Source organism: Onychomys torridus, chromosome 8 (genome assembly GCF_903995425.1).
Source record: "Onychomys torridus chromosome 8, mOncTor1.1, whole genome shotgun sequence".
In the NCBI taxonomy this organism is placed as follows: Eukaryota; Metazoa; Chordata; class Mammalia; order Rodentia; family Cricetidae; genus Onychomys; species Onychomys torridus.
Genome location: NC_050450.1, coordinates 87,572,906 through 87,588,836, shown reverse-complemented (window position 1 = coordinate 87,588,836; position 15,931 = coordinate 87,572,906). Strand labels below are relative to the sequence as shown.

At 42.3% G+C, this 15,931-nt stretch overlaps 1 protein-coding gene across 1 annotated transcript; it reads left to right on the top strand.

Moving 5' to 3' along the window:
* Positions 1–1,023: 1,023 nt before the first annotated feature.
* On the top strand, positions 1,024–7,781 carry Krt39 (keratin 39). Its single transcript, XM_036197570.1, has 7 exons — positions 1,024–1,473; positions 2,540–2,622; positions 3,281–3,437; positions 4,051–4,212; positions 4,308–4,433; positions 5,736–5,956; positions 7,535–7,781. The coding sequence occupies exons 1-7, from the start codon at positions 1,024–1,026 to the stop codon at positions 7,779–7,781; spliced, it is 1,446 nt and encodes a 481-aa protein (XP_036053463.1).
* The last annotated feature ends 8,150 nt before the right edge of the window (positions 7,782–15,931 follow it).

Here is a 15,931-nt window from a genome sequence, read left to right as displayed (position 1 = left end):
TTTAAGTGACACTTTTCCGAGCATAGCAGCTAGGGAAAGTGAGGAAAATTGTTCTCTCTTACAGCCTTCATGAAGCACCAGAATCAACTACCTTCTTAGAAATGATGAAATGCTGTTTTCCTCAGAAAGTACAATGCAAACACTGAGCAATAAAAATGCTATTAAATATGGGAGGCCTTACCCACTCTGAGGAGTTGATGGGGGTAGAGTGGGAGGGAGGTGAGGAGGTGGGAGAAGGGGAGGGAGGGGGAACTGGGGTTGGTATGTAAAATTTTTTTTAAAAATTAATAAATACATTTTTTAAAAAAATATGGGCGGTGGGTAATCATCACAATGTAATCAATGTCTTTCCTAAGAAGTGCCTTGTTAGTCCTCAAAGCCTATCATGAAAGCACATACACAATCCCAGCAATTGGATCTGTAAAGCCCTGTTTAAACATTTTAAATCCATATTTGTCATGTCTGAGTGATGAAAACAGGGAAATGAGTTGGTCAGATCAAAATCAAAATGAGATGCTGGTTTCTAAGTTCTCCGATAATTATCAGATATTAATAGTTTCCCTTTTCTAAAGAAGAAAGGAAAAGAAGGTTGGACTCATTCTTGGTGAAGCTGAATGTCAGCTAGAGAGGTCAACAAGGATTTAAAGATGGTAACACACTCACACCTGCTTAATGATGGATGCTGTTAAGAGTGTGACGGCAGTTCCTTTTGAAGACCCATGTGAAGCCCTGGGCCCATGACAAGTAGTAGTTGTGATGGGTAATAACTTAGTAACCACCTAAATGCACATTTTTATGAGACAAGTAACTCTTGGCAGGCGGGTAAAAAGCAGATTAATGAGATGTTCCTGTGGGATTCGATATAAACATTAGAAAGGAAAACACCCCACCTCCTGTGTCACCACAGGGAGGGAAGCTATATAAGCACTTCAAAGAGGAAAAGCCACAGGCTTGGCATTTAGGATCAGGGTGCTTTGGGTAGGAACCACAAACACTGGGACAACCTGAAGCTGGACACACACTATGGATACCAAGGGTTCTACAGTAACTATTTCTTCTTCAACGGCACCCCCAAACTGCTCTGGGAAAACAAATTTTAGGACCAGCTCTTCTAAGAACAGCTGTTGTCCCAGTGGCCAGTCAACTGGCCATGCTCAAAGAACTCCCCAGGGCCAGGGCTGTCGACCCACCCCTTGCCTTTATCGTACCCCTCACTACTTGATAAGAACCTACAGCTTTCATCCCTGCCTGGAAGACTGCAGCCTGTGTGGTGAAGGCATTAACAGTCATGAGAAAGAGACCATGCAGATGTTGAATGAACGCCTTGCTAACTACCTGGAAAAGGTGCGGATGCTGGAAGGGGAAAACTCTGAACTAGAAGATAAAATCCAGGAGGAGTGCAGCAAGGCGCTCCCTGTCCTGTGTCCCGACTACCTGTCCTACTACACCACCATTGAGGAGCTGCAGCAGAAGGTAAGGACTCAGCAAAGTGCTGAATCAAACTATGAGTCAATGGTCTCTAAGCCACTGTTATCTGTTACATTTTAGTCTTTCTAGAACCTTCTATGCTGGTACATTTTTAAGAATAAAAGAAGAGACTAGTCATTGCAGTGCACTTGCCTTTAATCCCAGCACTCGGGAGGCAGAAGCAGGCAGATCTCTGTTAGTTCGAGGCCAGCTTGGTCTACAGAGTGAGATTCAGGACAGCCAGAGCTTCACAGGAAAACCTTGTCTAAAAAAAATAAATAAAATAAAATAAAAATAAGGAAGGAAGGAAAGGAAGGAAGGAAGGAAGGAAGGAAGGAAGGAAGGAAGGAAGGAAGGAAGGAAGGAAGGAATCCCTTGAGTGAAATTCATCTTGAGATGTACAAAGTTCTCTATATCTTTTTATTTATTGTGTTTTCTGCCATTTTATAACCAAATAACTTGGGATTGAAAGCTAATGAGTTACTACCACATCTGAAATAAAAATAAGAGATCAGGGCTCTGAGAAGCTATTTTGCTTTTTAAAGTCTCCAAATAATCTTAGCTTTTATCTGTGTTATAACTACTAGTACCTTTAATGTCCATGTAGTCATCTTCACAGTATTTAAATAGTGTGTCTCTATACAAACCTCAGTTTCCTGTCCAGTGATTGCTGCTACACACCTGGGTTTACTTCATTTTTTTTTTCAACAAATATTTACTGAACACTGACAAAAATGTTCCAGCCACCATTCTAGGCTCTAAGAAAATATTCTGGGACTCAAGAATTTGCATTGTAGTATGTCATAGTAAACTGGAGAAAAATTAGAAAAGATACTCTATTTTAATAGAAAAACATACACAGATGTTTTTAATTTGCATGGCTTTCTGATAATCTCAGGAAAATAACAAGAACTCTGACTCTCCAGTGTTTCCCCCACTTCTTAAGCATCTCTCTGAAGATTCAGGAAAAATTCTAATTAGTCTTGGACTAACTGGAGCACATGGCCCTTTGGTTCTTAAAGTAGGGATCCTGGTGTTTGTCTCATTTGTGTGTTCAATCTCTTAATTCTAGATCTTGTGTGCCAAGGCTGAGAATTCCAGACTGGTCTCACAAATTGACAACACCAAACTGGCTGCAGATGACTTGAGAGCCAAGTAAGCCTGCCCAGCACTGTCACCGGTGGTAGCATTCACCCCGAGTCTGACTTAAACACTCCCAGGGAGACTGTCCCCGCATCCTCTAAGCCTTAGCCTGTCAGCGCTAACCCAGAAAAGACCTTCAGATTCATGTGATTAGTTAATTGCCCTAACATTGCACACAGCTCCTGCCGTGATGACATACAGACACACAGGATTACCTGAAGTAAAATAGGTAGGGCCAATATCTTGTAACCTTGCTCCAGGCCAAAAAAAAAAAAAAAAAAAAAAAAACCAAAAACCAAAAACCAAAAACAAAACAAAAACAAACCACCTTGGTATAATGAGGAAGAAACTTACACAAAGGTTTGTAATATGAGACAGAGCCAAAAATGCAGACCCAAGCTCCTGACCCCAAACCCAATGGTTATCTTTCATTGTGTTGTCTTTGGGAGCAAAAGAAGGAAAATAAATTCCCCCCTCTCAAAAGATAGCAAGGTGGCATCATTCTTAAGCATAACAACTAAGTCATGATATGGATCAAATGGTTTCACTTCTACAAAGAATAAACTCTTCCATAGAAACACTCAGTGAGTGTCCCAGAGGAGAATGAAGCCAAGAGTTCTGCTGAGCTTGCCTTGTACATCTCCTTTCTAATGCCTTTTTTTTTTTAAAGCTATGAAGCTGAGTTATCGCTACGCCAGCTCATGGAAGCTGACACCAAGGGCCTGAAGCAGATCTTGGATGTGCTGACTTTGAGTAAGGCTGACCTGGAGGCTCGAGTCCAGTCTCTGACAGAGGAGCTTCTGTGCCTCAAAAGCAACCATGAAGAGGTGAGAAAAAGACCAAGAGTCAGCACAAGCTAAACCCCTAAAATTATCAACAGTTCCTCTGAGTTGTACATAACAAAGTGTATCCTCCTCCATTTGTCTATCTTGATTATACTGCTACAGCCCATACAACCAACTTACTATATTACGTCTACTGCCATGTGGGTAGAATATTCTCCATCATCCCAATTTCCTCATCTTCACCAGTTTTTGTAGAAATCCTTAAATAGACTTCTGCCATCTCCTACTGGAAAAAGCCAGTTCTGGCACAAGTTCATATGGGCATCATGGATATAGTGGTCTTTCCACATAATGCCCACCTCCATGTTACTGCCTCCCTTCTTCTCTAGAAATGATCTTAACATTTATGAAACTCTGATCTTGTTAGTCAATTCCTTCTCTCTTTTTTGCACGTATTGATGCACAGAGTCATACCTGAAATCATCTTCAATCATTGTAGGGCATCTGAATAACACCTATAAATCATGTACCCTTTGTTGTGGGCTGTATTCCAGACCCAATTAGACCAAATTATTTCTGTCAGATTGAAACAAGAACACAGTAGGGAAGGGTCATATATTGGCTAAGTAATCCACATTCTTCTTTCCTTCCGTAGGAAATCAATTCCTTACAGTGCCAACTGGGGGACAGAATCAACATCGAAGTTACAGCTGCACCTTCCGTTGACCTAAATCAAATTCTCCAAGAAATGAGATGTCGCTACGAGTCCATCGTAGAGACAAACCGTAAAGACGTAGAACAATGGTTCAACACACAGGTGGGGAGAACAACAAGTCAAAAGCTCTGACATTTCTAGGAGTCCTTCTGTGAGTCATGCTTCCTTGTAAAATACCCGGAATCTCTGTGTTTCAGATGGAGGAACTGAACCAACAAGTAGTGACCAGCTCTCAACAACAGCAGTGCTGCCAGAAGGACGTCATAGAACTGAGACGTACCATGAGTGCCCTCGAAGTCGAACTGCAGGCCCAGCACCGAATGGTACCCAGGGGCTGACCAAGCCTAACCTTACCCTGGGGGCAACACTCCCTGATATCTGAGTGGTTCACTGTTTCCCAGACTGTGTCCCTGTTGGTTAAAGGGTCTGTGGCTAGAAAAGAACTTCATGGTCGAGTAAGTCTTGGAAATGTTGGCTTGCACCAAGGTTAGCCTTTCTACAAGCTAGCCTACAAGATGATGTGGACCTCCAAGAAGGAGATATATGCAGTACTCAGCATTCCAAAACTTATTTGATTGCAGAAGCTCTTTCTGTGCCCCAAGAGTGTGTCATGGTGGTCATAACCCATGGAAAACACTTTTGGAAACAACAGGAGAGCGTTTGATTTATTTTCTGCAAAGCATTATTAATAAGCTATCAAGTTAGAATTCTGAAACAAAGTTCTGGAAGAGATGATGTAAACCATTAACCAACTTTATTGGTGGGGTTCCAAGAACATGGAGGACTTTCCCAAGCCAGATCCACACTAAGCGCCATCACACCTAGTTCACAGATAGAGACTCTGAGATCTAAAAGAAGTGAGTGGCCTTCTCCAAGTCGCCAAAGAAACATGTTGGGATCAGATCCCAGGGCCAGCACCACCTCTGCTTCCTGAGACCATGTCTCTGAAATAAGATAGCACTCAAATGGCCTGCTGGGGGCGGGGCCTAGGAAAACCTGGCCCCAGGTTTCATCTCCTCCTAGTCATGTGATGTTGGGCAACTCATCGAACCTCATTTTTCTCATCTATAAAAAATCATGTGAATAGCCAGGGTTATTAAAACCTAAAATCCCATCATTATATGTAGACTTACAAAATGGCAGAACAAGAAAGAACTTGACACATTCAAATTTCAACACTCACATTTTACTTATAAAGAAATTGACGCACTTATAAAGGAACTGACCCACTTCTGAAGGAGTTGGCCCACTGAGGGAAATGTCTGTAGTTAAACATTGCTCACTTCCTTTGAAAGACTCAAATGCTGGCTGAATGAGGTGTCTTGGTATGATTTTAATGCCTGGGTTTGAATGAAGTGAGGTGGATTTTTTTCTCTCTCTCGTGAGCCAGAGGGTAAGAGATTAAGTGGCAAAAAATGGCGGGGGAGGAATGAACCAAAGAGATTTTAAAAAGAGGGATTAAAGGAAAGAAAAATTACCATTTTTGTCTTGGATGTATTTGGTTAAGAAGTAATAGAGGGCTTTGAGAGTTATTGGCACTGTCACAAAGAAACTGTTGTTTAAAATGACCTTAAGGTAATTTTAAGGGAGTCAACATTTGAATCTGTTTTCCTCCTCTTCCTTAGAGAGATTCCCAGGAATGCATCCTGACAGAAACAGAGGCCCGCTACACAACCCTGCTGGCCCAGATCCAGGGTCTGATCCATAACCTGGAGGCTCAGGTGACAGATATCCGGGGTGCCCTGGAAAGACAGAACCAGGAATATCAAGTTCTGCTGGACATCAAGTCCCGGCTGGAGTGTGAGATCACCACCTACCGCAGCCTTCTGGAGAGCTTGGATGGCAGGTATGTAAAACTAAAACAACATACATGAGAAAGATACACACACACACACACACACACACACACACACACACAGAAGGAGCATCAGAGAACAATGCTTTGATCTTCTTGGCAATGATGGGAAAATCTAGGTGGAGATTATCAAATATTCTCTAAAGACCTACAATTGTAACCTAGTCCCAATTTGAGATGTGGGCAGAACTAGACTGGTTTGAAGAGCAACATGCTGAATTAGTTCCTTATAGGTTGCATTCTACTAAGACAGCAGTTCTGAACCTGTGGGTGGGTCAAGATCCCTTGGAGCAAAACAGCCTTTTCACAGGGATCTCCTAAGAACTCAGAAATATCAAATATTTACATTACAATTCATAACAGTAGCAATATTACAGTTATGAAACAGCAACAGAAATGGTTGTTAGGCTGAGGGTCACCACGACATGAGGAACTGTGTTAAAGGATCACAGTACTCGGAAGGTTGAGAACCTCTAGTCTAAGATGAGCATGGAACTTTGCTGAAATGCAAAAGGACAACCTTGGTCCCGTAGGGGACCACAGTGCTCAGGCTGAAACCCCCAACCCTGTCTAGATATTGCCCTTTACCCCAATAGGAGCATGCTGACATGTGAAAGAAAGGATGTTTCAGAATTCTTTCTTTTCCAAAAATAAAAAGTTTTTTGTTTTGTTTTGTCTTTAATGATAATAAGCCATAAAGAACTCGACGTTAATCATGAGTTCTTGGAGTAACTCAGACCAAACTAACCCCACAAAGGCTTTGTTAAAATTGCAAAGGATACCAACTGCCCTCAAATAATCAGTCGCCTCTGTTCACTGCATCCTCTTAATTGGCATGTGCACACAGCACAAGCGCTGTGTTAACTGATGCTGTTCCTTTAAAGAACTACAGTATGGCAAAAGGCCACAAGTTAGCCAATTAGAATCATGTCTCAAAAAGAGTATACTACAAACTGCTGGCTACTCCAATTTTCTTAAAAAAAAAAAAAAATGCTTAGACACATCAAAAGGGCACTTCCACACTTACTGGTGATGTGCTAAAGACTCCCCCATAAGTGGGATTCAGATCACCACTAATTATAAGAAAAATTTCCCCCACACAAGAAAATTATCTAACTCATCTCCATTTTCCAGATAGTAAGCCCCTCCACTTGCTGTGAACCCATGTTGATCCGTGAGTTTAGTTCCCATTATGTCCATTCTGCCCATGCAAAACTAAAGCTTAGGAGGGCTGCTGACTGGTTCACCCAACATCGCCCACTAGCAAACAAGAGAGCTGGGCCCTGCCCCTGTTTCGACTGCTGGCGCAGTGTGTTTCCCATGGGGCTAGAGTGGAAGCTTAGACCAGGTAACACTTCTGAAGCCGGGATGCTGTCTTCCAACAGATCTTCTCTGATTCTGCTTCTTCTCCTGTAACCACAGCACAAAATGAACGAATAAGCATTTAGCAGTGCTTATTTTGAGTGACAAGTATTGACAACTTAGCCACACCCATCTTCTCCATAGCTAGTACTGCCCTTCCTTAATCATAGCTAAAATTCTGTTCTTCTTGTTGTTCTTTCTACTTAGGCTTCCCTGTAACCCATGTGGCACCAAATGTGAGCTGTCCTGCCAGGCCAGAGCTATGGAGTGTTTTGCCCCAATTTATACATCCTCATCCCTCCCTTGGATTCACAAGCCCTGCAGTGCCTCTGGACCCCCATCCAGGATACTGGTTAAGATATGCACCATCACCAAGGAGATCAAGGATGGGAAGGTCATTTCTTCTCATGAGCATGTGCAGCCTTGTTACATCATCAGACCTGCCAGAGTCTAGCATCCCAAGGTGACGAGAATGACCCACATTCATGAAAGAAAGGCCAGTGTATGCTCCTGCCCAAAAGGTTTAAGAAAGTCCCTTAAGGTACCTAGCTTCTTCTCTACTACAGTGGGTCTCCAACCTTTACTCTTCTCATTCCCTAAGTCACTGCCGCCAATATGATAATAAGTCACATTTCTCTGGAAGGACATTTTGCATTGTCGCTGGGATGGGAACTGATGTAGCGAGTGCCCACAAAGATGTCCTACATTGCTTGCCTAGCTATGTGATGGACAGGCAGGTTTTCCTTTTGTTTAGTCAAGCCTTGTTTATCTTGTGCCTCTGCAGAGCCAGTCAGACAAGTTCTGGGGTTGGTTTTGGCAATTGGCACGTGAAGGTAAAAAGCCACGTCCTTGCCTTCTAGATTCTTTCTCTGGATATAGAATGAAGCCAACACAGGAACAGAATAAATTTAAAAAAAGACCCTAGAGTCTAGTTTCCAGGAAAGAAGCAATGACAAGCCTGGATCCTGCTGACCTTTACTACCTCAGCCATTGCTTATCTGTACTAGTATATACTCCCTTCACGAAAAGTAACTTTGAGGTACTGGGGGGCTTTCTACATGCTCTACACTCTTCCCCCACCCTTACTTTCATGTTTTATTTTCAGGTTTGGTCTTACTAAATTGCCAAGGCTGACCTTGAACTTACTCTGTATCCCAGGTGGGACTTAAACTTGCAGATGATCTCCCTGCCTCAGTCTCCAACACATCTGGGATTAGAGGCCTATGCCTTCACATGTGACAGATATGTATAGTCTCTGAAACTTTGGGAACCACAAGGCTCCCTTCCAAATGTCTTTAAGAATCAGGACTAGTTGTGTGGGGTGAATCTAGAGCTTTGTCTATGGCATCATTATGAAGCAATAGCCTGAGTCCTTTCATTAAATGTTGGCTATTTCTCTTTCTATCCCTTAGGGTATAGGAGTTTGATCTGCTTATTTGACAAGGGGCATAGAGCTGGATTTCTCAAGACATAAGACCTGATGGGTAACAATGACAAAATAGCTTAGATTCCTGCCTCAGTCTATCTACCAGAGAGAGATGGAATTACCATCCACAAACTTTCCAAAAGAGCATTAGTGAGTAATCTCTGCTTGCAAGCAAGAGCCTGCTCCACATGCCAGCAGCCACCATTCTACACTAGCCAGTGTCACAACTTTTAGAAGAGAGCCACAGAGTAGGTAAGTCATTCTTTGAAAAAAATTATTGAAGCTTTTCAAAGGTATTAGTTAAAAAAAAAAAAAAAAAAACATCTAAATCAAACATAAAATGTAAAGTCCCAAGACCTGATGTCCTAAACCCACCTATTTCCTACCATGATATCACACAAAGCATTCAGCCTTCTCTCAATTGATTCCCTTGTTTGCTCAATGAGGACCATGCCTACTTCACAGGGCTGTTGTGAAGGTCACATGGAACCCACTCTGTACATGATCATTATGTACGTTTCCCGCTAGCTGCAGCCTAGACCTCATTTTCTTTTGTGATTCATTTTTAAAAATTTTTTCTTGGTAAATTTAGTTATCCAGTCATGATTTGGAAGTTTTAACAGTGTCCAATGTTGGGGGGAATAAAAAGAGAACATTTCCTGTGATTATACCCACAATTATATTAATAAAGCATTTTTGAATTCTTAAGGGTATGTATCAGATACCAGTTGATGCTCACATCAAAGACACTTGCCTTGTTGAACTCACAGTTCACGTGCTTCCTCCAGACAAGCAGTGGCTTACACAAAGCAGGCAGAATGCAGAACTCCCAGAAGGATCTTCTGTTGCTAATTTCTCACTGAAAAATACAGAGTAGTGCCTGTCAGCCCCTCCCTGCATGTTATCTCAGCCTGCAAGGTGGAAGTGTGGGAAGAGTGAAGAACTGGCACTCAGAAACCACGAACAGCCTCCACCCAGTCTGTGGGTAACCTTGAGTTTTAAAAGGGACTTAAGAACATTGGCTCTGCCTGGCACGTAGTGGAAGGGTTCAATGGGCTAATGATGGTGACCAGGCTCTGAAAATGATGTATAGTGCTAGGTAGAGATGCATTCTTAGTCCCTAAATTAGACCCTAGACATGTGTTGTTTCTATCCATGGTGATTTCCTTTGGTTTGACTCAGTGCTGGATCCTTCCTGGGACACACATCAACACTAACTGGAAATCCATTCAACAAGAGGTGAGAGCTGCTCACCTCGCTCTGAGATTTTGATTCCACCCGAATCCAGGGTTTATGAATCTCTAACCTTGGGCTGATGAGGTAATGACTCTCTGTTCATGCAAAAAAAAAAAAAAATCTTTCTCCTACACCAACCAAAATACCCCCATGCCACCAATGCTGAAAAAAAGATTATGACCTGCATAATGAAGAGAGGATCTGGCACCTCAAAGGCCTATCATTTTTTAATTGCCTTCTTTGTATAAAAGCATGTAAAAAAAAATCTACAGGATTTTGTATATCTATGGCCAAAAAAAGGGGCGGAGGGCAGTGTGAAGTCTGGAATTTTCTAGATAGCAAAATAAGTATCCTATAAACAGCCATGGGGGCGGGGGGGATGGGGGAAGGTATAGGACTCATTTATGTGTCTCTTGTTTGTTTCTCACATACTTCAGCAATAGGCCAGCAGTGTGAGAACTTGAGTCGGGATCCACAGAACCAACTTACAGAGCCAGGTGCAGTTATCCACCCCTGCAACCCCAGTGCGGGAAAGGCCAATACAGGAGGACCACTGGAGTTGTGGTTACCCAGGCTAGCCAATCAGTGAGCTATAGGTTCAGTGAGACATTGTCTTCTAAAAGGCTGAAATAAAGAGTGATAAGAGAAGACACCCAACATCAACCACTGCTCCTCCCATGCTCTAGTGTACACACAAGCACACACACACACACACACACACACACACACACACACACACACATTTCCCCCATCTTTTTAAGTTAACACAGTAACTGTACATGAATGAGGATCCACTGTGATCTTTCTACATATGAAGACAGTATACACTGATCGTTTCCATCTTGAGAACTCTGACATTAGCCTTATGGATGTCCACCTTCACATACAGCACCTCTTCCACTGTCTACTTACCTGACTCTAAGCTAGGGTTAACCAATAATAGTCAATACATTAGCAAGTGTTTGAACTCACTTGATGTTCACATAACCACCTTAAAGTAGCTACGAATGATAATCCCATCTAACCCTTGAAGAAACCACTGGTTAGAGAAGTTAGCACTCGGCGCCACACAATGATGAGACCAAACTCTAAGAACTTCAAATTCCCTTGTTGTAGTATATATTACATAATCTCCTCTAGCAGAAATGCAGCTTTTTCATTCTTCAGAGTTCTGAACAGTTCAAACAACTCTCATGTCTTTTCAGTTCTTCAGAGTTCCATTCCCATTACTTGCTGCATCTAATGAGAAACCTTTTGGGAGCCTTGTGCCGTCAGCACCAACTGTCCTCTTTATCCAAGCTCCTGGGCTGAGCATTAACATTAGAAAGGTATTTTGATCGCAGCAGTTGTCATCTTCATATCACAGTAAAGAGTCTAGAGGAAAAAACAATTGATCAACGAGAAACTCCAACTCCTTCTTCTACTTCACATCCCAGCTCATCTGCTCTGGACAGCAGTAAGCCCCAAACAGGGGAGCTAATGGAATCAACCATGAACCCACTACAAGACACTGACCTCTGGCTCAGTCCCAGAGGCACTGTTTGCCTTCTCTCCATTTACTCTTGAGTGCTCAGCGTAGATTCTTCAAGTCTAATGTCCTTGCTTGGCTTCTCTTACAAAAGATCACAGTCGCACCTTGCTGCGATGTGACTCACCCTGTTGTGTCTAGTCATCTATCTATAAACAGGACATGATGCCAGAAATAACATCCTCAGACCCCTCCTCCAAGTATCTTTTAAAGGCTGTGAATGGTATCGGCTCTCTCTATAGGATCCTTAGCAACTAGTTACTGTAGTGTCTTCCTAAGAACTCCCATGATTTCCATGTAGCAAATCTTACTCTAGGCAGAAATGAGCCTATTTCTTGGCTACGTTTATCTTACTCTAATCATTTTATTTAAAAATAAAGTTTTTTAGTCATTAAAAGGCATTTTAAAAGCAAATGTCCCCTTCAAATAAGAGAGAATGAGGATAATAAAGTTCAGAAACAAAGGAAAGTGTGACACACACACACACACACACACACACACAGCTCATTTTAGGAAGAATTCATAGGCTGAGTCAATCAGCATCTACAACACAGAGTCCTAGATTAGCGTCATCACAGGCAAGTGTTCATTGTTTCAACACTGTAATCAAATGTCTTTATAGGAAATGAATCCTTCACCTATTTGGCTGGGTGGAAATACCTGGTCAATGTGTTCACGCAGGATTCACAGCTTCATGGGAACTACCCACGCACCCAGTCAAATGGGAGCAGCCTGGTTTGGCAACATTGGAAAGGCTTGTTTTAATTGGAATGATCCTTTCAGGTTGAGCATCAAGCTTGGAGGGATTTTCTTAAGCAATGCCTTTAAGCTATAGGCTACCATTTCCAGGCACATAAGAATACCATAGAAAATGCTGATTTTCTACACATCTCAATAAGATGTCACAGAAACAAAGCTTCTGAATGAGTTTTCTTTATTGTCCTTTCTCAGACTCCATTCCCTTTCCTTTTCCCTCTCCATATTCTCCACTCCCTAACCTTCTCTTCCTTCCCTGCCTAACAAGATGTAGCAACTGAAGGAGATATACTGGTATTACCTGAAGAAACTCTCTAAGGTAGCAAGTTCCCATATTTCCTAGGGTGAAAGCAGGCCAGGGGCTCCTTTCCATGTGTTCTTCTAAGAAAAAAAAAAAATCAAGAGGACCTTCCTTCTAAATAAGAAGCAAAAGTCAGATATCACAGCTCTGTATGGTGACCTAGTGGGACCAGCAGGTGCCTTGGGAGTCACCCTGGAGGATGCTATCCTACATTTGGTATCTGAGACCCTTGGAGAAGCCACTTAACCTACTGACCCAGAAAATCTGGGAAGAGACAGCTGTGTCCTTGGTCATAGAGAACTATCTATCCCCAACTGAAGATAAGCGCACAAGAGCCCTACCTGTGCATCAGTGAGGAGTGTTATTGGCCCACTAGAAACAAAATAACTATGCCCTCCCTCCTCACTGTCACCACCCAAGAAACAGCTGCCCAACATTCCAGCGTGACCTTGGTTGAAGAGAGAAGTCTTGTGGTGGAAGGCAAATAAAACTACAGCCTATCCAACAGGAATCTGCAAACTAAAGAAGAGGAGACTAAAACAAAGACCCAGAAGTACTCTAGAAAAACCTAGAAGTGAGGCATTAGCAAAAGCTAGCAATTTGGTCATGTCTTGTCAAGAAGCAAAATCATGGACTAATTAATAGCAAGTACTAGCCAGTCATAGCAGCACATGCCTTTGACCCCAACACTCAGGAGGCAGAGACAGGTGGATCTCTAAACTCAAGACCAGCATGATCTACACAGTGAGATTCTGTCTCAAAAACCAAACAACAAGGAAACAGACCAAATACTTGAATTTAGGCAAGCTAGGTCTGATTTCCCCAGCTGTGAGACCCCATAGGAGTTACTTAATTTCTCTCACTCGACTTCCTCATCTATATAATGGGGCTGGTAATAGCATGTACTTCATAGTGTTGAGATGATGACATTAATTAGTGTATGCAAAACACTTAGAGCATGTCAGACACCCCATAACATTGTTAGTAAGCTGTCCTTGTGATGTTTTGAGGAACTTACATTCCATTGGTAAAATAATCATACTAGCACTAACAAGTTATTTCACTTAAGCAAATTGACAATAGAACAATCATCCAACATCATCCAATCACCGCCTTCTAATAGAAAGTGGAACCATGGAATGGCCCAAAGGAAAATGGAGCACAGATCCAACTCTTCCAGAACATTATGGAATTCAGTTGGAAAGGACACTCTCCAAAATAAATAACTCTCATGTTTCCTGTCAATCAGTAGTAAGAAGATGGCCCCTTCTTCAGGAAAAGAGGAAGAGAAGCATGAAGTCAGTCCTGTACATACAAGATCAGTGTTGTGGGCATGAAAAATAGCAGGGCAGTTCATATGAGTCTGTCAGCCTGCCCCTTGCCTAGCACAGTATCTGATGTCCTTGTTCTTCATGGTCTCAGTGTTCCCCGAAACCAGGTTATATGGTTAGAGAGAAATCAATAGGAGGAATTCTGTAAAATCTTCAGAGTTGACAAAAGACAGCTAACACAGAACCAAAATCGTTACCTATGTGCAAAAGCCACAGTGCCTCTTAAGGCCAAAAATAGAAAGAGCAGGGCAAGTACTTCTATCACTTAAAACTTGGTTGAAAATTATACCTCAGATGTTGTGCTAAGTACTTCCCATGAATTATCTCATTTAGTTCTCATGATTAACCTGTAATGCTATCATTATTTACTCTACTAACAACTAAACCAAGGCTTAGAGAAGTCAACTAACCTTCTCAATGTCTTGCAACTAGTACATTGTAAAGATTTAAACAAATTCATATCTTCTATACTCACTATGTTCAATGGTGAAAAGTGAATGAAGCCCTAAGTGAATGTGTATTGTTGACATGAGCATAGCCATGTCAAGGACCCCAGTGTCTCAGACCCATGAGAATGACAAGTCCTTGGTCCAGGGAAGAATGTTGACAGTCTGGGCAAAAAGTACCAACTAGCTTCCTCCCCCTGGATGACTGAAACCTGAGGATGCTCCCCTATAAAGACCCCCTACCCTATGGAGGTTATCTGACCCTCCTCCTAGTTCAGCTGTATATAATAAAGGTGCTCCATGTGCATCTCCATCAGAGTGCACGACCCACCTGATGCCAGCTTTTCCGTATGTGTGTCTATCTTTTCTTCATTCCCCCATCGCCCTAGTCAGGTCAGTCCCAAAGCTATGTAGGTCACACAGCATCAAATGGCTTCCATGATTATTCAAGCTTGCTGCTGTAGTATTTGTAGATTAATCAAAGATATGAAGGTTCCAGAAATATTTTCCATGAAATTCTAAGAAGGTGAGCCCTCCACACACACAGCTCAACAGTGTTGGCATATAGTTCAATCCAGGAAGGAATAAGGCAGAACAAAGAACATTGGAACACAGAGTTGTGGCAATACTTCAGGCCTCATCCCTTAAGATCTAGGATCTCTCTTATGGTTCTATCTTTGCCAATTAATTAATGAATCTACTCAGTTGTAATGAAAAAGGTGCTCTGAGCGTCAGATGAAAACTACTAGCTGCAGATGCTTTGCCTCTGGGTGTTAATGAACTTGCATTCTAGCTCATGGGACATTTGAAAAGTATTATTGCAAGTTGGCTCTTGAGGATCCCTTTGGTTCTTGGACACTAATACAAATAGTACTCTGAACTCACCAGCCCGTGAGCGGATACATGCTACCACAAACAGAACAAAGGACTGTGCCCTAGAGACCAGAAGCATGCACTAGATGGTATCCATCCCACCTCGTTCTCAATGTAGAAGTCAGGTTGTTGGGCTCACGTGGTTTATTCTTGAATACTGGCTCTGCTCCACTAGCCACAAAGCTGAGAGCTCTTCATTGGAAAAACAAGAAGAAAAGCAAGACTCATCTCCAAGGTCCTTCATGATGAGTGAAGGGTCAAAAAGTAGCTTCCGGACATCTATGTTTCCAACACACAGCTGTGGTTTCATCGATGATTGTGGTTTTTCAGAGGACTTGCTGGCTCAGTCTTATCTCACAGTTAACAGGAAACAGGGTAAGAAGATGGGATATTCCTGGGGTCTCTTTAAGAAAGATACAAATTGGGTGGCAGGGACAGAAGGGGTATAACAATGAGGACAAGCAAAATTGAGTGCCCTATGGCCACTGAGTAAGGAGAGCCAAGCAGTCATCTGGAGCTCACCCAATCAGGACAGAATGTCCAGTAGCTCTAGGTCACAGACACCATGTCCATTGTCCCAATTACAGCACCATCTCTTTGTATTAATGTTAAACCTGTGTAGTAAACAGTGATTAGTGATGAAGAAACCCAGGAAGGTCCGTAAAGGATTCTGAGAGCTGTGAACAAAGGATGAGCCTGGGAGGAGA

Bases quoted from the DNA above. Each gene is read 5' to 3' on its own strand.
- Krt39 (XM_036197570.1), top strand. From the start codon at position 1,024: ATGGATACCAAGGGTTCTACAGTAACTATTTCTTCTTCAACGGCACCC. The intron at 2,623-3,280 runs GTAAGCCTGCCC...TTTTTTTTAAAG, and splicing joins GCAGATGACTTGAGAGCCAA to CTATGAAGCTGAGTTATCGC. The intron at 4,213-4,307 runs GTGGGGAGAACA...TCTGTGTTTCAG, and splicing joins AACAATGGTTCAACACACAG to ATGGAGGAACTGAACCAACA.